The sequence below is a fragment of the Eptatretus burgeri genome, chromosome 14 (assembly GCF_056783735.1).
Source record: "Eptatretus burgeri isolate ZD-2024b chromosome 14, Ebu_testis_v1, whole genome shotgun sequence".
Classification (NCBI taxonomy): Eukaryota; Metazoa; Chordata; class Myxini; order Myxiniformes; family Myxinidae; genus Eptatretus; species Eptatretus burgeri.
Genome location: NC_140974.1, coordinates 65,446,680 through 65,471,294, shown reverse-complemented (window position 1 = coordinate 65,471,294; position 24,615 = coordinate 65,446,680). Strand labels below are relative to the sequence as shown.

The 24,615-nt window shown below is 48.5% G+C and overlaps 1 protein-coding gene and 3 non-coding genes across 4 annotated transcripts; all 4 read right to left on the bottom strand.

The window, feature by feature from the left end:
* Positions 1-272: 272 nt before the first annotated feature.
* LOC147013455 (U2 spliceosomal RNA) lies at positions 273-469 on the bottom strand. The gene has a single exon (XR_015051446.1). It is a non-coding gene; the product is annotated as a U2 spliceosomal RNA (small nuclear RNA).
* Positions 421-7,420, bottom strand: ZCCHC3 (zinc finger CCHC-type containing 3). The gene is made up of 2 exons (XM_085855295.1): positions 5,377-7,420; positions 421-5,328 (listed from the first exon to the last, which is right to left on the bottom strand). Exons 1-2 carry the CDS (start codon positions 5,776-5,778, stop codon positions 3,829-3,831), a joined length of 1,902 nt encoding a protein of 633 aa, XP_085711421.1. The 5' UTR covers positions 5,779-7,420; the 3' UTR covers positions 421-3,828.
* Positions 7,421-10,443: 3,023 nt separating this feature from the next.
* Positions 10,444-10,640, bottom strand: LOC147013453 (U2 spliceosomal RNA). The gene has a single exon (XR_015051445.1). It is a non-coding gene; the product is annotated as a U2 spliceosomal RNA (small nuclear RNA).
* Positions 10,641-19,691: 9,051 nt separating this feature from the next.
* Positions 19,692-19,888, bottom strand: LOC147013452 (U2 spliceosomal RNA). The gene has a single exon (XR_015051449.1). It is a non-coding gene; the product is annotated as a U2 spliceosomal RNA (small nuclear RNA).
* Between the last annotated feature and the right edge of the window lie 4,727 nt (positions 19,889-24,615).

Here is a 24,615-nt window from a genome sequence, read left to right as displayed (position 1 = left end):
AAAATAAAAAGAACACTTGATACAAAATACTACACTTGATCTTAGCCATCAGGCCGAGAAGCGATCGAAGACGATCTGAGATGGTGGTGAAAGTGTAGGGTATGGGGGAAGATTTGAGAGGCTGTGAGGGGGAAGTATTCAGAAGGTGGGGTGAAGAGGGAGACAGGGGAAGATAATTAATTGAAAATGGGGTCAGGATGGTTGCTTTTCCTGATAAAGCTTTTTGATTCAATTTTAAACAAAACCTGTTCGTTCTTTTCTTTGTTTATAAAAAGAGGTGCACTGATCCTGGAGATAATGCAATACCAGGACAATGCGTGGAACAGACAGAGCAAGCTCGTAATCTGACTCCTCCAAACAAAAATATGTTTAATAGATAAGTCCCACGATGTGAGACATATTGGTTATTAAACCAATAAGAACAGATACTACAACGATTTTTTATTAAAGTAAAAACCAGCAAAACAAATGTCTCAAACCTTCACATCAAAAGTAGTAAACATGTTTAGGCATACAACCAAAGGGAATCACAACATGCCTCTCAAATCATTATACAAAAACATTTCTTTCTTGAATAAAGAAAGGACAAAATTCAAGGAAAAATGGTGCATCCCAAAGCATGCTGAAACCCTCGCTTTCCATAGAGCCATTTTTACACAATTTAAAATTCTCCAAAAATTCTTCCGTTGGGGTTTACAATCTTCGCCAAAGGGACCAAACAAAATCATGTCCCAACTTAAGGAAAACTTGACCTTCAATTTGCACAAAAAATTAACTAACACGTCGTTCCAAACTAGGGAGGCAAACACACAATCCCACCAAAAATGTTGGACCGACTCAGACATGTCACAACCAATATAAGGACATTTATCCGTAGAGGCATGCCCTCTTACCCCTTGCACCGCCCGACAAGGCAATAGCTTGCATACTGCCAACCAGGCAAGATCACTCTGGGCCCCAGTGAGGACCTTGGAGGACACATTCTGCCACACCATCAGAGTTCTCTGTGAATGAAGCCCGCTTATGGGAAAAACAACATCAGCTTCCATCTGTTTCATCAAGGTTCTGTAGCACCAATTAGGCACCTCTCTGAACCTGACCCCACGAATGACCTCTTTCAACACTGAATAGGGGTACCCTGGATCCCACACGTAGGGCCTATCCAGACGGACCCTCTTACCTCGAACCTGGTTTAACACAGGTAATACGTATAACTCGATGGCGGAAGAAAAAACACCCAGTCCCTCCGTAACCATTGACATATGTCGAGCCACGAAGGCCAACGTTAAACTGTCTACGAGATCGGGGCATCCCCTTCCCCCTTGCAACTGACCCGCACCGAGCTGGAGACGGGAAGGACGATAAAACCAAGGTTTGCACATGAACCGATAAACTAGGTTTTTTAACTTACATGCGACCCTATCAGAGGGAGGAAAAACCTCCGATAGGAATCTCAGCATCGGAAAAATCTGCCCTTTAATAATGGAACACCTTTCAGCCGATGACAGAACTCTCTGCCCCCAGTTGCGAAACAAGCTTTCAACTAAAATTAACCTACTCTCCCAATTCTTAGCAACACAGCCATCTGACCCCACCCACACCCCCAACACCCGAATGCAGTCATCAACAACCCTAAGCCTTTGATGGGGGACTCTCGCCCATGACTCCCCACCCACCACCAACAGGTTTGATTTCCCAAAATTTACCCGCAAACCGCTGACAGGGCTAAATTCCTCACAAGCCCGCATAGCCCCCTCGAGTTCCCCACTCTGAGAAACACAGACAACTACATCATCCATGTAGGCTAAACAGGGGACCCTACAACCCCCTGAACCAGGCACCAACAACCCATTAATACAAGCCGAAAACCTGTAAATCAAAGGCTCTAAGGCCAAAACAAACAACAACGGGGATAGTGGACAGCCCTGTCGGACTCCCCGGGAAATCTCGAAGGGGCGAGACAACCACCCATTAATACTAACCCGACCAACCGAAGAGGTATACAGGGATTTAATCAGTCGAACAACTCCTACACTAAATCCCCATTCCCGTAAAACGCAAAACAAATAATCCCGAGAAAGCGAGTCGAACGCCTTAACAATGTCTAGGCTGAGGAACGCAGCTGACTGCCCCCTACTTCGAGCTGACGTAATCAGATCCCGAAGAACAATCAGCACGTCTGTAGCCCGGCGACCTTTCACCCCACACCTCTGAAAGGTGCCTAGCCGATCCCCCAGAGCCGCCTGGAGCTTCCCCAACACAACCTTAGCGAGAATCTTATAGTCCCCATTAAGCAATGAGATGGGTCTCCAATTGTTCAAACTAAAGGGGTCCCCACTCTTTGGTACCAGGCTAATATTACACTGCGCCCAAGATGCCGGACACGCACCCGACCGAAGGACTTCATTGAAAAGATCAACTAATGGGTCCTTAAGATCCTCCCAAAAGTAACGGTAGAGTTCAAGGGGCAGCCCATCTGGGCCCGGAGCAGACCCACTCTTACCGTCACAGATCACCTGCTCCACCTCCTCAACTGAGAAGTCTGTAAGAGGCTCCCCATTGACTAACCCATGTTTCCAACCAGACAGAAAACCCTCTCTCGAGTCCTTATCAGAGTCCCCAGGACCCTGAAAAAGGTTAACGAAATGCCTCACAACCACGGCCTCCATATCGGACCAAGACTCGCACAAGACCCCGTCGTTGACAAGGCCCTTCATACAAACCTTCTTCTTAACTAGTTTCTGGAAGAAAGGGGAGGAACATACCTCCTCCCTCTCTTTTGGCAGCCCACTACGAAATTGAACTCGTTGGAATTGAAGGGAGAAGAATTTCCCAATTTGTTGTTTCAAAGACTTTATCTCCTCCCCGACATCAAACCCGTATGCCTGAAGCCGACATAATCTCTGCAGACAGGCCGACTTGGCCTTAAAAGACTTGGCGGCCTTAAAGCTAGCCCTCCGAGCCAGCCTCTGGAATATCTCTTTAAGTCTGGCTTTTACCTCATCCCACCATTCCCCCACCGAATTGAAGAGAGGGATCAAATCCTTCCAGGCCTTAAGTCTGGTAACAATCAATTCCCTTATCTCTGGATTCCCCAACAAGGATGTATTTAACCTCCAAACACCTTTCCCAACAAAGAAAAAATTACCAAAGGAAAAAACAGCTTTAAGAAGACAGTGGTCTGAAAAGCTGTTCCACAACCTTTGGACACCAACCGTTGTAACTTCTTTCGGGACAAAAATATAATCCAGCCTTGACCTCTGAGACCCCCCTGCATTAGACCAAGTGAAACCTGGATCCCGGCTGCAGAAATCCCGAAAGACATCCTTAAGCATGAAGGTATCCAGCAAGTCCGACACACCTTTGGCCGACGCGCGGCTCGAAGGTTCCTCCAAAGAGATGTTAAGGTCTCCCCCCACAATCAACAGTTTATGCGTACAGAGCCAAGGTTTGACCCGGTCCAACAATGTCTTCTTCTCCCAAGGCTGATGAGGGAGATACATATTCACCAACCGGAAGTGCTTCCCCTGGACCACAGCATCAACTACACAAACCCTCCCTGGCTCAATGACAACCACCTTCACCACCTTCCATGCGAATCTATTCCCAAAGAGAATACCAACACCATCATTCTTGTTTTTATCGCTACCGGAGAACTTACACAAGCCCCCCCATTCCCGCTCCCATTGCTGGAAATCACAAGTCCCTGGTAAAAAACATTCCTGTAAAAACAGAATATCTAAATTCAAAGTTTTGAGTTCGGCAAAAACCCGCTGACACCTACTACCCCCCAGAATACTTCTCACATTCACTGAACCCACTCTTAATTCAACCCTCTTCATCTGAGAGGAACCGTTTTTGTAGTGGAACCGTTTTTACAGCAACCTTCCGGGTTTTCTTGAACCGAATCCCTTTATGATCCCTCTGGGCTCCAAACCCCAACCCAGACGAGTCTCTGGACCCCGATTTACCCGAAGAAACCGAGGGGAGAGCTTTGGCTCTTTTCCCCTTACGCTGTACAAACCTCAGAGGGTCACCCCCCACCACCTCCCAATCCGGCTCGGCCATAACTTCCTCCCCCACTGCCCTCCCATCAGTCTCCATTACCACAGGTTCCTCACTACTCCCCTCCTGCCCCGGCTTTGAGGAAGCTTCCTCTTCCAGCGAAATACTACACTTATTCGCTTTCAACGCTTCCCTCTCTCCTAATTGAAAGACCTGAGCCTCCTCGCTCCCATCTTGAACCATCCCCTTTTCAACCACCCTCTCATCTTGAGCCGGTCTCTGCTCCACCACCTTCCCATCCGGAGCAGGACCCTGGTCCCCCACCCTTCCCATAGGGCCTGGACCCTGATCGACCTCCCCTCTCTCAAGCCCCACCCCCTTTCCCCCCTCCCTGGAATCCTGGGAACGCCAGGAACCTCGTGATTTCTCTCTTTTTAAGGCATTAGAGAAAGATTTCGGGCAACCCCTGAAGACGTGCCCTGCTTCCCCGCACAAATTACAAGAGACGCTCTCAACACATTCGCGAACGACATGCCCAGCCTGCCCACAACGAGGACAGCGAGGATTTGGGCAGCTTGCACCGAGGTGACCAGCCTCATTGCACTTGTTACATTTACGGAGTTGCCCTGGGTAAAAAACGAAACCCCTAAAGGGGCCAATACTGAGCCGATTAGGGATGTGCAGAAAACTGCCAGGTTTGCTTGGGTCGTCCCGCAGCTGCACCTTCACTCTCCTCGCCCCATTTTTTATCCCCAAGGCGTTCGTCAACCGATCGGATGGCCCAAGTGGTTTGCAGAACCGGCTTAGCCACAAAAGAATATCTTCATCCTTTACAGATTCAATGTACATTTGGATAGTCACATTAACCACCCCCCTTTCACACAAACTCTCCACCGCAAAGGAGGAAAGAGGTCTTCTGTCCTTGGCCTTCTCCCACTTTTCCCAAAAGGATAGATAGATGACAATGTTCATAAACACCACATCAAAACATTTCCCCCCTGGCAAGGCAAACACATAATCCAACTGACCGGGCGAGAATCCCAACCCCTGAATTAACACTAGGTTACAAAATCTCAGCTGGTCCATTTCGAAATCTTCGTTTATGGAGAAGCGAACTGCATTCCGACGGGAAGTATTAGCGGGCTGGAACCATTGTGCACCGCCCGGCCCACGAGCCCCGTCAACCGCAGCCGAACCACCCTCCACCGCTCGCTGGGCAACCACAGGCTTCGGACGCTCTTTGACCTTACTCAAGCGGGCCCCGACATCTGAATCTCGATCGTTAACAGCAGAAGCGCCGCTCCTCGCCTCGGGAGCAGGCACCTCCGAAGGCTTGTTTGGGAGACCGTTCCCAGCCGCGATAGCAGGCACCTCCGAAGGCTTGTTTGGGAGTGAAACCTTTGACCGACCGTCGATCGGAGTATCTGCAGAAGTCTTCCAAGAGGAACTTGAAACCAATTCTTGTAAACGAACACCGGACGGGCCGGCAACAACTGGCTCCGAGGAGGAGGTCTCCACGCCATTTCCTCCCCCAGAAGGGACCGCCCCCACCTCCATGCTCCACCAATCCTCGGCTGATCCTCGCTCAGACCACTCCCTTGATTTCTCCTCAGCAGTAGTTATTTTGTCTGAGTGATGGCCCAACACTGCCGAAGACTCACCGTCCAAGGACTCGAACACTTCGTCAAAAACTGCTGCAAGCCCAGCTGGCAACACCGACTTGTCCGCTGCAGCCACTGCCGTAGGAGAGGTAAAACGTACCTCGTTCTCCATCAGCAACTCCGGCCACTTGATCTTAGCCTTGAGAGGCCGAGAAGCGATAACTTCAAGCAATCCCGAAAATGAGGGTCAATGAGAACACCCTGCGTGGCTTCAGTGGGGAGTTTAAATAAAAAATATTGTTTTTTAACCCGGAAACGTCATTTTTACAAAATAATTAGTTGTTATAGAGAAAGCATTGTGAGTTATCTATCTATAATTCCAGCAATCTCTGTGTGTGTCTGTGTGACCGCTGTTTCTCGACAACCACTGGTCCAATCTAATTTAAACTTGCCAGGTGTATTGGTGGGGACCTGAGCATGTGCCTTTTCAAGGTTTGATATTAAATGGACAAGTGGTTCCCATGTTATGGCCATTTATTTACCAAACCAATGACAAGACACGTTGCTGCGTAGGCGTGGCCGATGGGGATGAGATCCCAAGAAGAAAAGAAGAGGAAGAAACAGAGGACGGAGTTGAACGGTCGGTTTTGAGGCGTTCTCGAGCTTCGAGGTGAGAAGGAAAGGAAAGGGTGGAAAAGAACTGAGGACCTGGCTGCAGTGTGAGTCTGGAGTCGGCTTCGAGAGGAGGTGATCGACACGTTCAACCTGCGTCTAACGACGGAGCCTCTGACTGTCCCGACTCACCTCACGGCTCGACGACGTTTTGGAATCCCATGGACCCAGCCTGCTGGAGCCCGGCACCCCGATTTGGCCTTGTCTGGTGAACAGGCCAGCCTGGACTTGTATGCTGGACCTTGAGAGAAATCAGCTGAAACCCATCATCGATCTGACAGTCTGTTGCAGTCGACCTCATGGGGTTTGAACGTGCCGAGGCTGCGTGCGCGGGCACTGCCAGGAGCAAGAGTACGAAGCCTCCATTTCGCCACGCGGCGTGTTCGAGCTTGGGGCTCGAATCCGTGGACATCGTCTTGTGACGAACTGCATTCGGGCTTTTGACATTTTCCTCTCGTCCATGAAACATCCCCAAGTACTCTGTCTTGCATGCATGCTGTCTGTCTGTCTGTCTTTTTCTGCACGTGTTGTATAAGGCATATCTCAGTTGGGACCCCCTCAAAACCCGTAATCCGTAGTTCCCTTGTTAAGAACGGGTTATAGATTAATTAAAACATTGTCGTGAATGTTTTGCTTGTGTTGTGTTCCCCGATGTTCCCCAATAAATCTGGTTGACTCGTATGAAGTTGCCTCTATGGATTAATTTGTGTCGCATCGAGGAGAGATCCGTTCAGTTGGTATATAAAACCAAAATGGTTACAGACTGGCAGAAAACGCTCTGCATCTGACAAAACCAGTCTGTAACCGGGGTCTATTTTCCCAACTGGTAAGGTCCAGGATTACGTTGGTATCGCGATTGAAGACGCGTGACCCAAGACCTGTGCCGAGCCGGCCGGCGTTATAAACCCCGGAGACGGCGGTGGTGAGGGTGGCGCCAAGAGTCGGGTGAGAATCCCACCACCCCGGATCCGTAACAATATTAATCGGACAAGTGGTTCCCAAGTTACGGCCATTTATTTACCAACCAATGACAGGACCCGTTGCTGCGTAGGCGTGGCCGATGGGGGAAGAGAACCTCAGCCGCTTTCCCCATTACGGGTTACAACGTACGGACTTCCGGATAATGATGACCGTGTATTCTCATAATTTCTCTATTTTATGCGCATTTATAGATAAATACAATGCCCCAAGTTATGATCGTTTTCATATTAGATGGTGTATAAATTTCGGTAACATCAGAGTGAACCGGTATGCTCCGATCCGGGAAGTAAATTTTAAACACGCGATAACTTACGATTGAAAATAAGCAAGTAGGAGACAAAAATTTAATTGACTTCCTGTATTCTAATAATTTATCGATTTCCTATGCACATTTATAGATAAACACAATGCCCCAATCCAGTCGTCGTTTACGAGAGCGAAGGAACGGCGACTGGCCGACGATGACGTCACGGGCCGTGCCGGTTACATGGCAGTGAATGTCATGGCAAGCAAAGACGGGGAGGTAAACTTGATTTTCATTAACTCTGTGTGTGGAAGTGTGGTTGACGCGAGAATGCGAGAGCGAAGTAACGGCCTTTGTGGTTGTCGTTTCTGGGTCGCGGTTTGAAAGTTTTTTTTTTTTTTTTGCACGTGCAGCCACGCACGTACGGGCACGCGAGAGCGAAGAAACGGCCTGTGTGGTTGTTGTTTCTGGCACGCGGTTTGAAAGTTTTTTTGTTTGTTTGTGTGCAAGTGCAGGCACGCACCTATGGGCATGCACTAGTCTATCTATAATTCCAGCAATCTTTGTGTGTGTGTGTGTGTGTGTGACCAGTGTGACCACTCCTTGGCTTTTTTCACAAGATCTTGGCTATTCGTTGTTCACCTTGGCGTCTTGGTTTTCGATAGGTTTTCTTGGCGTATCGGTTTTCTATTATCATCGCTTTTCTGAACCTTGTGAATTCTTGGCTTTTTTCATTGGCTCACCTTGGAATTTATGAAAATGAGGAGTGGTTACACTGTCTGTGACCGCTGTTTCTCGACAACCACAGGTCCGATCTATTTGAAACTTGCCAGCTATATTGTTGGGAACCTGAGTATGTGCCTTTTCAAGGTTTGATATTGTTACGTTTGAGGGGGGGGTATGCATTCAAAGGGTAATTAGGATGTTTAATTAGGTATGCCATGCTGTTCGAGTTTACCAGAATCTCGATATAATAAGTAGCAATTCAGTGGTGATAAGTTGTCTAGTAAATGTTCATTTCTTCAGGGGGGAAATGATAAATGTCACGTAATTAGATAGGGACACGGGATAGGGTAAGTGTGTCTGCGTAAACCCCTTTTGGTATTCTCTGAAGACTGGCCGTGACGTCACAGAACAGTGCAGCGGATGGCTCCGCCCCGTGATCACGATTGGCGGAAGGCGATGGCGGTGGGCCAATAAACGGCTCGATTGAAGTGACGAGGACAGAAGGATAAAAAGGTTCTGTTCGGGGTCGAAAAGGAAGAAGAAGATTCAACCAAAAAGATCGTGTTTTTTTGGTGTGGAAGCTGTGGCGGCAGAGAGCGTCCTGGTTGTTGTGCTGAATCGATCGTGTTCTTGATCGTGTCTGGGAGCCTTGCCGAGCCTCGTGCCTCGCTTTGGTTGGCTCTGGGGTTCTGCTGACTCGGAGTGCGGGGTCGGGCGGCGGGCGGACCTGCCTCCCTCTCCTGCTCACGGCTTGGCGCCGGAGCTGGTTCCCTGGCGGCTGTGAGCGGACTTGGGCCAAGACCAGGAGGTCGACAGCACCAAGGTTTCTCCTGCCCCCCTGACAGAGCAAGGCCAGCTCGTCCGGCGCCGATCCAGGGACAGTTGCGTCCACACCACGGTCCAGCCTGACCACCAGAAATAACTACGTTTTGTGTGTGTGTGTGTGTGTGTGTGTGTGTGTGTGTGTGTGTGTGTGTGTGTGTGTGTGTGTGTGTGTGTGTGTGTGTGTGTGTGTGTGTGTGTGCGTGTGCTTGGCGCCTTAGAGGGATTGAGAACTGTATATTCATTGGAATTGTCTGTGTTTTTCCCCACGCCCGATCCCACACCATCCCGTCGAATCGCCCCGGATCATTCTTCTTGCCGAGTCTTGTTATTTCTGGTAATAATTAGAAAAACAAATAAACATCATCAACTTAATGAAAAGTGACTCGTGCCACCTTCCTCGTCCTGTTTGCGGTAGAGCGACTAGAACCGCCATGTTTGGGTTATAAACAAATAAATCGCCTCCATCGTTTCGGCTCATTCTACGTTGGCGGGACTGTTCAAGTCCCGTGGACGTCACAATATTTATCGGACAAGTGGTTCTCAAGTTATGGCCATTTATTTACCAAACCAATGACAGGACACGGTGCTGCGTAGGCGTGGCCGTTGGAGAAGAGATCCCCAGCCGCGTTCCCCATTACAGGTTACAACGTACGGACTTCCGGATAGTGATGACACTGTAATGTAATAATTTCTCGATTTCTTTTGCACATTTTTTGATAAACACAATGCCCCAATCCAGTCGTCGTTTCAGAGAGCGGAGGAACGGCCTGTGTGGTTGTTTGAAAAAAAAATTTTCTTGCACGTACGGGCACGCGAGAGCGAAGGAACAGCCTATGTGGTTGTTGTTTCTGGCATGTGGTTTGAAAGTTGTTTTTTTTTGCACGTACGGCCACGCATGTACGAGCGCACAAGAGCAAAGGAACGACCTGTGTGGTTGTTGTTTCTGGCTTGCGGTTTGAAAGATTTTTTTTTGTTTTGCACGCACGGCCACGCAAGTACTCGTATTATGAAGTTTGCATATTAAGTTTTATCTTTTTACTTTTGGGGCTATTTCCATTTCAAAGCTTCATGAGTTATAAGAGGGATAAGCTAATGCAGGAAATGACGTTTCGGATAAATACAGGAAACGAACTTGTGATGAAAATTAGAACAATTGGTAAAACAATATGATTAAATGAAATACTAGATTTAGGCAATGAGGGCAGGAATTTGCAATTGGCTCAGGGTGCTGGCGAAAGCTCGCTTATTCTTAGCGAAGGACACCATGGGATCTGAAACGTCCACTGAAACATGAAAAATTGAGAATGAGGTCAGGATGGTTGCTTTTCCTCATAAAGCTTTTTGATTCAATTTTAAGCAAAACCTGTTCGTTCTTTTCTTTGTTTCTATAAGAGGTGCACTGATCCTGGAGATAATGCAATACCAGGACAATGCGTGGAACAGACAGAGCAAGCTCGTAATCTGACTCCTCCAAACAAAAATATGTTTAATAGAGAAGTCCCACGATGTGAGACATATTGGTTATTAAACCAATAAGAACAGATACTACAACGATTTTTTATTAAAGTAAAAACCAGCAAAACAAATGTCTCAAACCTTCACATCAAAAGTAGTAAACATGTTTAGGCATACAACCAAAGGGAATCACAACATGCCTCTCAAATCATTATACAAAAACATTTCTTTCTTGAATAAAGAAAGGACAAAATTCAAGGAAAAATGGTGCATCCCAAAGCATGCTGAAACCCTCGCTTTCCATAGAGCCATTTTTACACAATTTAAAATTCTCCAAAAATTCTTCCGTTGGGGTTTACAATCTTCGCCAAAGGGACCAAACAAAATCATGTCCCAACTTAAGGAAAACTTGACCTTCAATTTGCACAAAAAATTAACTAACACGTCGTTCCAAACTAGGGAGGCAAACACACAATCCCACCAAAAATGTTGGACCGACTCAGACATGTCACAACCAATATAAGGACATTTATCCGTAGAGGCATGACCTCTTACCCCTTGCACCGCCCGACAAGGCAATAGCTTGCATACTGCCAACCAGGCAAGATCACTCTGGGCCCCAGTGAGGACCTTGGAGGACACATTCTGCCACACCATCAGAGTTCTCTGTGAATGAAGCCCGCTTATGGGAAAAACAACATCAGCTTCCATCTGTTTCATCAAGGTTCTGTAGCACCAATTAGGCACCTCTCTGAACCTGACCCCACGAATGACCTCTTTCAACACTGAATAGGGGTACCCTGGATCCCACACGTAGGGCCTATCCAGACGGACCCTCTTACCTCGAACCTGGTTTAACACAGGTAATACGTATAACTCGATGGCGGAAGAAAAAACACCCAGTCCCTCCGTAACCATTGACATATGTCGAGCCACGAAGGCCAACGTTAAACTGTCTACGAGATCGGGGCATCCCCTTCCCCCTTGCAACTGACCCGCACCGAGCTGGAGACGGGAAGGACGATAAAACCAAGGTTTGCACATGAACCGATAAACTAGGTTCTTAACTTACATGCGACCCTATCAGAGGGAGGAAAAACCTCCGATAGGAATCTCAGCATCGGAAAAATCTGCCCTTTAATAATGGAACACCTTTCAGCCGATGACAGAACTCTCTGCCCCCAGTTGCGAAACAAGCTTTCAACTAAAATTAACCTACTCTCCCAATTCTTAGCAACACAGCCATCTGACCCCACCCACACCCCCAACACCCGAATGCAGTCATCAACAACCCTAAGCCTTTGATGGGGGACTCTCGCCCATGACTCCCCACCCACCACCAACAGGTTTGATTTCCCAAAATTTACCCGCAAACCGCTGACAGGGCTAAATTCCTCACAAGCCCGCATAGCCCCCTCGAGTTCCCCACTCTGAGAAACACAGACAACTACATCATCCATGTAGGCTAAACAGGGGACCCTACAACCCCTGAACCAGGCACCAACAACCCATTAATACAAGCCGAAAACCTGTAAATCAAAGGCTCTAAGGCCAAAACAAACAACAACGGGGATAGTGGACAGCCCTGTCGGACTCCCCGGGAAATCTCGAAGGGGCGAGACAACCACCCATTAATACTAACCCGACCAACCGAAGAGGTATACAGGGATTTAATCAGTCGAACAACTCCTACACTAAATCCCCATTCCCGTAAAACGCAAAACAAATAATCCCGAGAAAGCGAGTCGAACGCCTTAACAATGTCTAGGCTGAGGAACGCAGCTGACTGCCCCCTACTTCGAGCTGACGTAATCAGATCCCGAAGAACAATCAGCACGTCTGTAGCCCGGCGACCTTTCACCCCACACCTCTGAAAGGTGCCTAGCCGATCCCCCAGAGCCGCCTGGAGCTTCCCCAACACAACCTTAGCGAGAATCTTATAGTCCCCATTAAGCAATGAGATGGGTCTCCAATTGTTCAAACTAAAGGGGTCCCCACTCTTTGGTACCAGGCTAATATTACACTGCGCCCAAGATGCCGGACACGCACCCGACCGAAGGACTTCATTGAAAAGATCAACTAATGGGTCCTTAAGATCCTCCCAAAAGTAACGGTAGAGTTCAAGGGGCAGCCCATCTGGGCCCGGAGCAGACCCACTCTTACCGTCACAGATCACCTGCTCCACCTCCTCAACTGAGAAGTCTGTAAGAGGCTCCCCATTGACTAACCCATGTTTCCAACCAGACAGAAAACCCTCTCTCGAGTCCTTATCAGAGTCCCCAGGACCCTGAAAAAGGTTAACGAAATGCCTCACAACCACGGCCTCCATATCGGACCAAGACTCGCACAAGACCCCGTCGTTGACAAGGCCCTTCATACAAACCTTCTTCTTAACTAGTTTCTGGAAGAAAGGGGAGGAACATACCTCCTCCCTCTCTTTTGGCAGCCCACTACGAAATTGAACTCGTTGGAATTGAAGGGAGAAGAATTTCCCAATTTGTTGTTTCAAAGACTTTATCTCCTCCCCGACATCAAACCCGTATGCCTGAAGCCGACATAATCTCTGCAGACAGGCCGACTTGGCCTTAAAAGACTTGGCGGCCTTAAAGCTAGCCCTCCGAGCCAGCCTCTGGAATATCTCTTTAAGTCTGGCTTTTACCTCATCCCACCATTCCCCACCGAATTGAAGAGAGGGATCAAATCCTTCCAGGCCTTAAGTCTGGTAACAATCAATTCCCTTATCTCTGGATTCCCCAACAAGGATGTATTTAACCTCCAAACACCTTTCCCAACAAACAAAAAATTACCAAAGGAAAAAACAGCTTTAAGAAGACAGTGGTCTGAAAAGCTGTTCCACAACCTTTGGACACCAACCGTTGTAACTTCTTTCGGGACAAAAATATAATCCAGCCTTGACCTCTGAGACCCGCCTGCATTAGACCAAGTGAAACCTGGATCCCGGCTGCAGAAATCCCGAAAGACATCCTTAAGCATGAAGGTATCCAGCAAGTCCGACACACCTTTGGCCGACGCGCGGCTCGAAGGTTCCTCCAAAGAGATGTTAAGGTCTCCCCCCACAATCAACAGTTTATGCGTACAGAGCCAAGGTTTGACCCGGTCCAACAATGTCTTCTTCTCCCAAGGCTGATGAGGGAGATACATATTCACCAACCGGAAGTGCTTCCCTTGGACCACAGCATCAACTACACAAACCCTCCCTGGCTCAATGACAACCACCTTCACCACCTTCCATGCGAATCTATTCCCAAAGAGAATACCAACACCATCATTCTTGTTTTTATCGCTACCGGAGAACTTACACAAGCCCCCCATTCCCGCTCCCATTGCTGGAAATCACAAGTCCCTGGTAAAAAACATTCCTGTAAAAACAGAATATCTAAATTCAAAGTTTTGAGTTCGGCAAAAACCCGCTGACACCTACTACCCCCCAGAATACTTCTCACATTCACTGAACCCACTCTTAATTCAACCCTCTTCATCTGAGAGGAACCGTTTTTGTAGTGGAACCGTTTTTACAGCAACCTTCCGGGTTTTCTTGAACCGAATCCCTTTATGATCCCTCTGGGCTCCAAACCCCAACCCAGACGAGTCTCTGGACCCCGATTTACCCGAAGAAACCGAGGGGAGAGCTTTGGCTCTTTTCCCCTTACGCTGTACAAACCTCAGAGGGTCACCCCCCACCACCTCCCAATCCGGCTCGGCCATAACTTCCTCCCCCACTGCCCTCCCATCAGTCTCCATTACCACAGGATCCTCACTACTCCCCTCCTGCCCCGGCTTTGAGGAAGCTTCCTCTTCCAGCGAAATACTACACTTATTCGCTTTCAACGCTTCCCTCTCTCCTAATTGAAAGACCTGAGCCTCCTCGCTCCCATCTTGAACCATCCCCTTTTCAACCACCCTCTCATCTTGAGCCGGTCTCTGCTCCACCACCTTCCCATCCGGAGCAAGACCCTGGTCCCCCACCCTTCCCATAGGGCCTGGACCCTGATCGACCTCCCCTCTCTCAAGCCCCACCCCCTTTCCCTCCTCCCTGGAATCCTGGGAACGCCAGGAACCTCGTGATTTCTCTCTTTTTAAGGCATTAGAGAAAGATTTCGGGCAACCCCTGAAGACGTGCCCTGCTTCCCCGCACAAATTACAAGAGACGCTCTCAACACATTCGCGAACGACATGCCCAGCCTGCCCACAACGAGGACAGCGAGGATTTGGGCAGCTTGCACCGAGGTGACCAGCCTCATTGCACTTGTTACATTTACGGAGTTGCCCTGGGTAAAAAACGAAACCCCTAAAGGGGCCAATACTGAGCCGATTAGGGATGTGCAGAAAACTGCCAGGTTTGCTTGGGTCGCCCGCAGCTGCACCTTCACTCTCCTCGCCCCATTTTTTATCCCCAAGGCGTTCGTCAACCGATCGGATGGCCCAAGTGGTTTGCAGAACCGGCTTAGCCACAAAAGAATATCTTCATCCTTTACAGATTCAATGTACATTTGGATAGTCACATTAACCACCCCCCTTTCACACAAACTCTCCACCGCAAAGGAGGAAAGAGGTCTTCTGTCCTTGGCCTTCTCCCACTTTTCCCAAAAGGATAGATGGATGACAATGTTCATAAACACCACATCAAAACATTTCCCCCCTGGCAAGGCAAACACATAATCCAACTGACCGGGCGAGAATCCCAACCCCTGAATTAACACTAGGTTACAAAATCTCAGCTGGTCCATTTCGAAATCTTCGTTTATGGAGAAGCGAACTGCATTCCGACGGGAAGTATTAGCGGGCTGGAACCATTGTGCACCGCCCGGCCCCCGAGCCCCGTCAACCGCAGCCGAACCACCCTCCACCGCTCGCTGGGCAACCACAGGCTTCGGGCGCTCTTTGACCTTACTCAAGCGGGCCCCGACATCTGAATCTCGATCGTTAACAGCAGAAGCGCCGCTCCTTGCCTCGGGAGCAGGCACCTCCGAAGGCTTGTTTGGGAGACCGTTCCCAGCCGCGATAGCAGGCACCTCCGAAGGCTTGTTTGGGAGTGAAACCTTTGACCGACCGTCGATCGGAGTATCTGCAGAAGTCTTCCAAGAGGAACTTGAAACCAATTCTTGTAAACGAACACCGGACGGGCCGGCAACAACTGGCTCCGAGGAGGAGGTCTCCACGCCATTTCCTCCCCCAGAAGGGACCGCCCCCACCTCCATGCTCCACCAATCCTCGGCTGATCCTCGCTCAGACCACTCCCTTGATTTCTCCTCAGCAGTAGTTATTTTGTCTGAGTGATGGCCCAACACTGCCGAAGACTCACCGTCCAAGGACTCGAACACTTCGTCAAAAACTGCTGCAAGCCCAGCTGGCAACACCGACTTGTCCGCTGCAGCCACTGCCGTAGGAGAGGTAAAACATACCTCGCTCGCCATCAGCAACTCCGGCCACTTGATCTTAGCCTTGAGAGGCCGAGAAGCGATAACTTCAAGCAATCCCGAAAATGAGGGTCAATGAGAACACCCTGCGTGGCTTCAGTGGGGAGTTTAAATAAAAAATATTGTTTTTTAACCCGAAAACGTCATTTTTACAAAATAATTAGTTGTTATAGAGAACGCATTGTGAGTTATCTATCTATAATTCCAGCAATCTCTGTGTGTGTCTGTGTGACCGCTGTTTCTCGACAACCACTGGTCCAATCTAATTGAAACTTGCCAGGTGTATTGGTGGGGACCTGAGTATGTGCCTTTTCAAGATTTGATATTAAATGGACAAGTGGTTCCCATGTTATTGCCATTTATTTACCAAACCAATGACAAGACACGTTGCTGCGTAGGCGTGTCCGATGGGGAAGAGATCCCAAGAAGAAAAGAAGAGGAAGAAACAGAGGACGGAGTTGAATGGTCGGTTTTGAAGCGTCCTCGGGCTTCGAGGTGAGAAGGAAAGGAAAATGTGGAAAAGAACTGAGAGGACCTGGCTGCGGTGTGAGTCTGGAGTCGTCTTCGAGAGGAGGTGATCGACACGTTCAACCTGCGTCTAATGACGGAGCCTCCGACTGTCCCGACTCACCTCACGGCTCGACGACGTTTTGGAATCCCATGGACCCAGCCTGCTGGAGCCCGGCACCCCGATTTGGCCTTGTCTGGTGAACAGGCCAGGCCTGGACTTGTATGCTGGACCTTGAGAGAAATCAGCTGAAACCCATCATCGATCTGATGGTCTGTTGCAGTCGACCTCATGGGGTTTGAACGTGCCGAGGCTGCGTGCGCGGGCGCTGCCGGGAGCAAGAGTACGAAGCCTCCATTTCGCCACGCGGCGTGTTCGAGCTTGGGGCTCGAATCCGTGGACATCGTCTTGTGACGAGCTGCATTCAGGCTTTTGACACTTTCCTCTCGTCCATGAAACATCCCCAAGTACTCTGTCTTGCATGCATGCTGTCTGTCTGTCTGTCTTTGTCTGCACGTGTTGTATAAGGCATATCTTAGAAGGGACCCCCTCAAAACCCGTAATCCGTAGTTCCCTTGTTAAGAACGGGTTATAGATTAATTGAAACATTGTTGTGAATGTTTTGCTTGTGCTGTGTTCCCCGATGTTCCCCAATAAATCTGGTTGACTCGTATGAAGTTGCCTCTATGGATTAATTCGTGTCGCATCGAGGAGCGATCCGTTCAGTTGGTATATAAAACCAAAATGGTTACAGACTGGCAGAAAACGCTCCGCATTTGACAAAACCAGTCTGTAACCGGGGTCTATTTTCCCAACTGGTAAGGTCCAGGATTACGTTGGTATCGCGATTGACGACGCGTAACCCGAGACCTGTGCCGAGCTGGCCGGCGTTATAAACCCCGGAGACGGCGGTGGTGAGGGTGGCGCCAAGAGTCGGGTGAGAATCCCACCACCCCGGATCCGTAACAATATTAATCGGACAAGTGGTTCCCAAGTTACGGCCATTTATTTACCAACCAATGACAGGACCCGTTGCTGCGTAGGCGTGGCCAATGGGGGAAGAGAACCTCAGCCGCATTCCCCATTACGGGTTACAACGTACGGACTTCCGGATAATGATGACCGTGTATTCTCATAATTTCTCGATTTCTTATGCGCATTTATAGATAAATACAATGCCCCAAGTTATGATCGTTTTCATATTAGATGGTGTATAAATTTCGGTAACATCAGAGTGAACCGGTATGCTCCGAACAGGGAAGTAAATTTTAAACACGCGATAACTTACGATTGAAAATAAGCAAGTAGGAGACAAAAATTTAATTGACTTCCTGTATTCCAATAATTTATCGATTTCCTATGCGCATTTATAGATAAACACAATGCCCCAATCCAGTCGTCGTTTACGAGAGCAAAGGAACGGCGACTGGCCGATGATGACGTCACGGGCCGTGCCGGTTACATGGCAGTGAATGTCATGGCAAGCAAAGACGGGGAGGTAAACTTGATTTGAATTAACTCTGTGTGTGGAAGTGTGGTTGACGCGAGAACGCGAGAGCGAAGTAACGGCCTTTGTGGTTGGCGTTTCTGGCTCGCGGTTTGAAAGTTTTTTTTTTTTTTTGCACGTACAGCCACGCACGTACGGGCACGCGAGAGCGAAGGAATGGCCTGTGTGGTTGTTGTTTCTGGCACGCGGTTTGAAAGTTTTTTTGGTTGTTTGTGTGCAAGTGCAGGCACGCACCGACGGGCATGCACTAGTCTATCTATAATTCCAGCAATCTTTGTGTGTGTGTGTGTGTGTGTGTGTCTGTGACCAGTGTGACCACTCCTTGGCTTTTTTCACAAGATGTTGGCTGTTCGTTGTTCACCTTGGCGTCTTGGTTTTGGATAGGTTTTCTTGGCGTATCGGTTTTCCATTATCATCGCTTTTCCGAAACCTTGTGAATTCTTGGCTTTTTTCATTGGCTCACCTTGGTATTTATGAAAATGAGGAGTGGTTACACTGTCTGTGACCGCTGTTTCTCGACAACCACTGGTCCGATCTAATTGAAACTTGCCAGCTATATTGTTGGGGACCTGAGTATGTGCTTTTTCAAGGTTTGATATTTCTCGGACAAGTGGTTCTCAAGTTATGGCCATTTATTTACCAAACCAATGACAGGACACGGTGCTGCATAGGCGTGGCCGTTGGAGAAGAGATCCCCAGCCGCGTTCCCCATTACAGGTTACAGCGTACGGACTTCCGGATAGTGATGACACTGTATTATAATAATTTCTCGATTTCTTATGCACATTTATAGATAAACACAATGCCCCAATCCAGTCGTCGTTTAAGAGAGCGGAGGAACGGCCTGTGTGGTTGTTTGAAAAAAAAATTTCTTGCACGTATGGCCACGCGAGAGCGATGGAACAGCCTATGTGGTTGTTGTTTCTGGCATGTGGTTTGAAAGTTGTTTTTTTTGCACGTACGGCCACGCATGTACGAGCGTACAAGAGCAAAGGAACGACCTGTGTGGTTGTTGCTTCTGGTTCGCGGTTTGAAAGTTCTTTTTTTGCACGTACGAGCACACAAGAGCAAAGGAATGGCCTGTGTGGTTGTTGCTTCTGGCTCGCGGTTTGAAAGTTTTTTTTTTTGCACCCATGGCCATGCACGTACGGGCACGCGAGAGCAAAGGAATGGCCTGTGTGGTTGTTGCTTCTGGCTCGCGGTTTGAAAGTTTTTTTTTTGCACCCATGGCCACGCACGTACGGGCACGCGAGAGTGAAGGAACGGCCTGTGTGGTTGTTGTTTCTGGCTCGCGGTTTGAAAGATTTTTTTTATTTTGTACGAACGGCCACGCACGTACTAGTATTATGAAGTTTGCATATTAAGTTTTATCTTTTTACTTTTGGGGCTATTTCCATTTCAAAGCTTCATGAGTTATAAGAGGGACAAGCTAATGCAGGAAATGACGTTTCGGATAAATACAGGAAAATAACTTGTGATGAAAATTAGAACAATTGGTAAAACAATATGATTAAATGAAATACTAGATTTAGGCAATGAGGGCAGGAATTTGCAATTGGCTCAGGGTGCTGGCGAAAGCTCGCTTATTCTTAGCGAAGGACACCATGGGATCTTAAACGTCCACTGAAACATGAAAAATTGAGAATGAGGTCAGGATGGTTGCTTTTCCTGATAAAGCTTTTTGATTCAATTTTAAACAAAACCTGTTCGTTCTTTTCTTTGTTTCTATAAGAGGTGCACTGATCCTGGAGATAATGCAATACCAGGACAATGCGTGGAACAGACAGAGCAAGCTCGTAATCTGACTCCTCCAAACAAAAATATGTTTAATAGATAAGTCCCACGATGTGAGACATATTGGCTATTAAACCAATAAGAACAGATACTACAACGATTTTTTATTAAAGTAAAAACCAGCAAAACAAATGTCTCAAACCTTCACATCAAAAGTAGTAAACATGTTTAGGCATACAACCAAAGGGAATCACAACATGCCTCTCAAATCATTATACAAAAACATTTCTTTCTTGAATAAAGAAAGGACAAAATTCAAGGAAAAATGGTGCATCCCAAAGCATGCTGAAACCCTCGCTTTCCATAGAGCCATTTTTACACAATTTAAAATTCTCCAAAAATTCTTCCGTTGGGGTTTACAATCTTCGCCAAAGGGACCAAACAAAATCATGTCCCAACTTAAGGAAAACTTGACCTTCAATTTGCACAAAAAATTAACTAACACGTCGTTCCAAACTAGGGAGGCAAACACACAATCCCACCAAAAATGTTGGACCGACTCAGACATGTCACAACCAATATAAGGACATTTATCCGTAGAGGCATGCCCTCTTACCCCTTGCACCGCCCGACAAGGCAATAGCTTGCATACTGCCAACCAGGCAAGATCACTCTGGGCCCCAGTGAGGACCTTGGAGGACACATTCTGCCACACCATCAGAGTTCTCTGTGAATGAAGCCCGCTTATGGGAAAAACAACATCAGCTTCCATCTGTTTCATCAAGGTTCTGTAGCACCAATTAGGCACCTCTCTGAACCTGACCCCACGAATGACCTCTTTCAACACTGAATAGGGGTACCCTGGATCCCACACGTAGGGCCTATCCAGACGGACCCTCTTACCTCGAACCTGGTTTAACACAGGTAATACGTATAACTCGATGGCGGAAGAAAAAACACCCAGTCCCTCCGTAACCATTGACATATGTCGAGCCACGAAGGCCAACGTTAAACTGTCTACGAGATCGGGGCATCCCCTTCCCCCTTGCAACTGACCCGCACCGAGCTGGAGACGGGAAGGACGATAAAACCAAGGTTTGCACATGAACCGATAAACTAGGTTTTTAACTTACATGCGACCCTATCAGAGGGAGGAAAAACCTCCGATAGGAATCTCAGCATCGGAAAAATCTGCCCTTTAATAATGGAACACCTTTCAGCCGATGACAGAACTCTCTGCCCCCAGTTGCGAAACAAGCTTTCAACTAAAATTAACCTACTCTCCCAATTCTTAGCAACACAGCCATCTGACCCCACCCACACCCCCAACACCCGAATGCAGTCATCAACAACCCTAAGCCTTTGATGGGGGACTCTCGCCCATGACTCCCCACCCACCACCAACAGGTTTGATTTCCCAAAATTTACCCGCAAACCGCTGACAGGGCTAAATTCCTCACAAGCCCGCATAGCCCCCTCGAGTTCCCCACTCTGAGAAACACAGACAACTACATCATCCATGTAGGCTAAACAGGGGACCCTACAACCCCCTGAACCAGGCACCAACAACCCATTAATACAAGCCGAAAACCTGTAAATCAAAGGCTCTAAGGCCAAAACAAACAACAACGGGGATAGTGGACAGCCCTGTCGGACTCCCCGGGAAATCTCGAAGGGGCGAGACAACCACCCATTAATACTAACCCGACCAACCGAAGAGGTATACAGGGATTTAATCAGTCGAACAACTCCTACACTAAATCCCCATTCCCGTAAAACGCAAAACAAATAATCCCGAGAAAGCGAGTCGAACGCCTTAACAATGTCTAGGCTGAGGAACGCAGCTGACTGCCCCCTACTTCGAGCTGACGTAATCAGATCCCGAAGAACAATCAGCACGTCTGTAGCCCGGCGACCTTTCACCCCACACCTCTGAAAGGTGCCTAGCCGATCCCCCAGAGCCGCCTGGAGCTTCCCCAACACAACCTTAGCGAGAATCTTATAGTCCCCATTAAGCAATGAGATGGGTCTCCAATTGTTCAAACTAAAGGGGTCCCCACTCTTTGGTACCAGGCTAATATTACACTGCGCCCAAGATGCCGGACACGCACCCGACCGAAGGACTTCATTGAAAAGATCAACTAATGGGTCCTTAAGATCCTCCCAAAAGTAACGGTAGAGTTCAAGGGGCAGCCCATCTGGGCCCGGAGCAGACCCACTCTTACCGTCACAGATCACCTGCTCCACCTCCTCAACTGAGAAGTCTGTAAGAGGCTCCCCATTGACTAACCCATGTTTCCAACCAGACAGAAAACCCTCTCTCGAGTCCTTATCAGAGTCCCCAGGACCCTGAAAAAGGTTAACGAAATGCCTCACAACCACGGCCTCCATATCGGACCAAGACTCGCACAAGACCCCGTCGTTGACAAGGCCCTTCATACAAACCTTCTTCTTAACTAGTTTCTGGAAGAAAGGGGAGGAACATACCTCCTCCCTCTCTTTTGGCAGCCCACTACGAAATTGAACTCGTTGGAATTGAAGGGAGAAGAATTTCCCAATTTGTTGTTTCAAAGACTTTATCTCCTCCCCGACATCAAACCCGTATGCCTGAAGCCGACATAATCTCTGCAGACAGGCCGACTTGGCCTTAAAGGACTTGGCGGCCTTAAAGCTAGCCCTCCGAGCCAGCCTCTGGAATATCTCTTTAAGTCTGGCTTTTACCTCATCCCACCATTCCCCCACCGAACTGAAGAGAGGGATCAAATCCTTCCAGGCCTTAAGTCTGGTAACAATCAATTCCCTTATCTCTGGATTCCCCAACAAGGATGTATTTAACCTCCAAACACCTTTCCCAACAAACAAAAAATTACCAAAGGAAAAAACAGCTTTAAGAAGACAGTGGTCTGAAAAGCTGTTCCACAACCTTTGGACACCAACCGTTGTAACTTCTTTCGGGACAAAAATATAATCCAGCCTTGACCTCTGAGACCCCCCTGCATTAGACCAAGTGAAACCTGGATCCCGGCTGCAGAAATCCCGAAAGACATCCTTAAGCATGAAGGTATCCAGCAAGTCCGACACACCTTTGGCCGACGCGCGGCTCGAAGGTTCCTCCAAAGAGATGTTAAGGTCTCCCCCCACAATCAACAGTTTATGCGTACAGAGCCAAGGTTTGACCCGGTCCAACAATGTCTTCTTCTCCCAAGGCTGATGAGGGAGATACATATTCACCAACCGGAAGTGCTTCCCCTGGACCACAGCATCAACTACACAAACCCTCCCTGGCTCAATGACAACCACCTTCACCACCTTCCATGCGAATCTATTCCCAAAGAGAATACCAACACCATCATTCTTGTTTTTATCGCTACCGGAGAACTTACACAAGCCCCCCCATTCCCGCTCCCATTGCTGGAAATCACAAGTCCCTGGTAAAAAACATTCCTGTAAAAACAGAATATCTAAATTCAAAGTTTTGAGTTCGGCAAAAACCCGCTGACACCTACTACCCCCCAGAATACTTCTCACATTCACTGAACCCACTCTTAATTCAACCCTCTTCATCTGAGAGGAACCGTTTTTGTAGTGGAACCGTTTTTACAGCAACCTTCCGGGTTTTCTTGAACCGAATCCCTTTATGATCCCTCTGGGCTCCAAACCCCAACCCAGACGAGTCTCTGGACCCCGATTTACCCGAAGAAACCGAGGGGAGAGCTTTGGCTCTTTTCCCCTTACGCTGTACAAACCTCAGAGGGTCACCCCCCACCACCTCCCAATCCGGCTCGGCCATAACTTCCTCCCCCACTGCCCTCCCATCAGTCTCCATTACCACAGGTTCCTCACTACTCCCCTCCTGCCCCGGCTTTGAGGAAGTTTCCTCTTCCAGCGAAATACTACACTTATTCGCTTTCAACGCTTCCCTCTCTCCTAATTGAAAGACCTGAGCCTCCTCGCTCCCATCTTGAACCATCCCCTTTTCAACCACCCTCTCATCTTGAGCCGGTCTCTGCTCCACCACCTTCCCATCCGGAGCAGGACCCTGGTCCCCCACCCTTCCCATAGGGCCTGGACCCTGATCGACCTCCCCTCTCTCAAGCCCCACCCCCTTTCCCCCCTCCCTGGAATCCTGGGAACGCCAGGAACCTCGTGATTTCTCTCTTTTTAAGGCATTAGAGAAAGATTTCGGGCAACCCCTGAAGACGTGCCCTGCTTCCCCGCACAAATTACAAGAGACGCTCTCAACACATTCGCGAACGACATGCCCAGCCTGCCCACAACGAGGACAGCGAGGATTTGGGCAGCTTGCACCGAGGTGACCAGCCTCATTGCACTTGTTACATTTACGGAGTTGCCCTGGGTAAAAAACGAAACCCCTAAAGGGGCCAATACTGAGCCGATTAGGGATGTGCAGAAAACTGCCAGGTTTGCTTGGGTCGTCCCGCAGCTGCACCTTCACTCTCCTCGCCCCATTTTTTATCCCCAAGGCGTTCGTCAACCGATCGGATGGCCCAAGTGGTTTGCAGAACCGGCTTAGCCACAAAAGAATATCCTCATCCTTCACAGATTCAATGTACATTTGGATAGTCACATTAACCACCCCCCTTTCACACAAACTCTCCACCGCAAAGGAGGAAAGAGGTCTTCTGTCCTTGGCCTTCTCCCACTTTTCCCAAAAGGATAGATAGATGACAATGTTCATAAACACCACATCAAAACATTTCCCCCCTGGCAAGGCAAACACATAATCCAACTGACCGGGCGAGAATCCCAACCCCTGAATTAACACTAGGTTACAAAATCTCAGCTGGTCCATTTCGAAATCTTCGTTTATGGAGAAGCGAACTGCATTCCGACGGGAAGTATTAGCGGGCTGGAACCATTGTGCACCGCCCGGCCCCCGAGCCCCGTCAACCGCAGCC

Bases quoted from the DNA above. Each gene is read 5' to 3' on its own strand.
- ZCCHC3 (XM_085855295.1), bottom strand. From the start codon at position 5,778: ATGGAGAACGAGGTACGTTTTACCTCTCCTACGGCAGTGGCTGCAGCG. The intron at 5,329-5,376 runs GTGCCTGCTATC...AAGCCTTCGGAG, and splicing joins TCCCAAACAAGCCTTCGGAG to GTGCCTGCTCCCGAGGCGAG.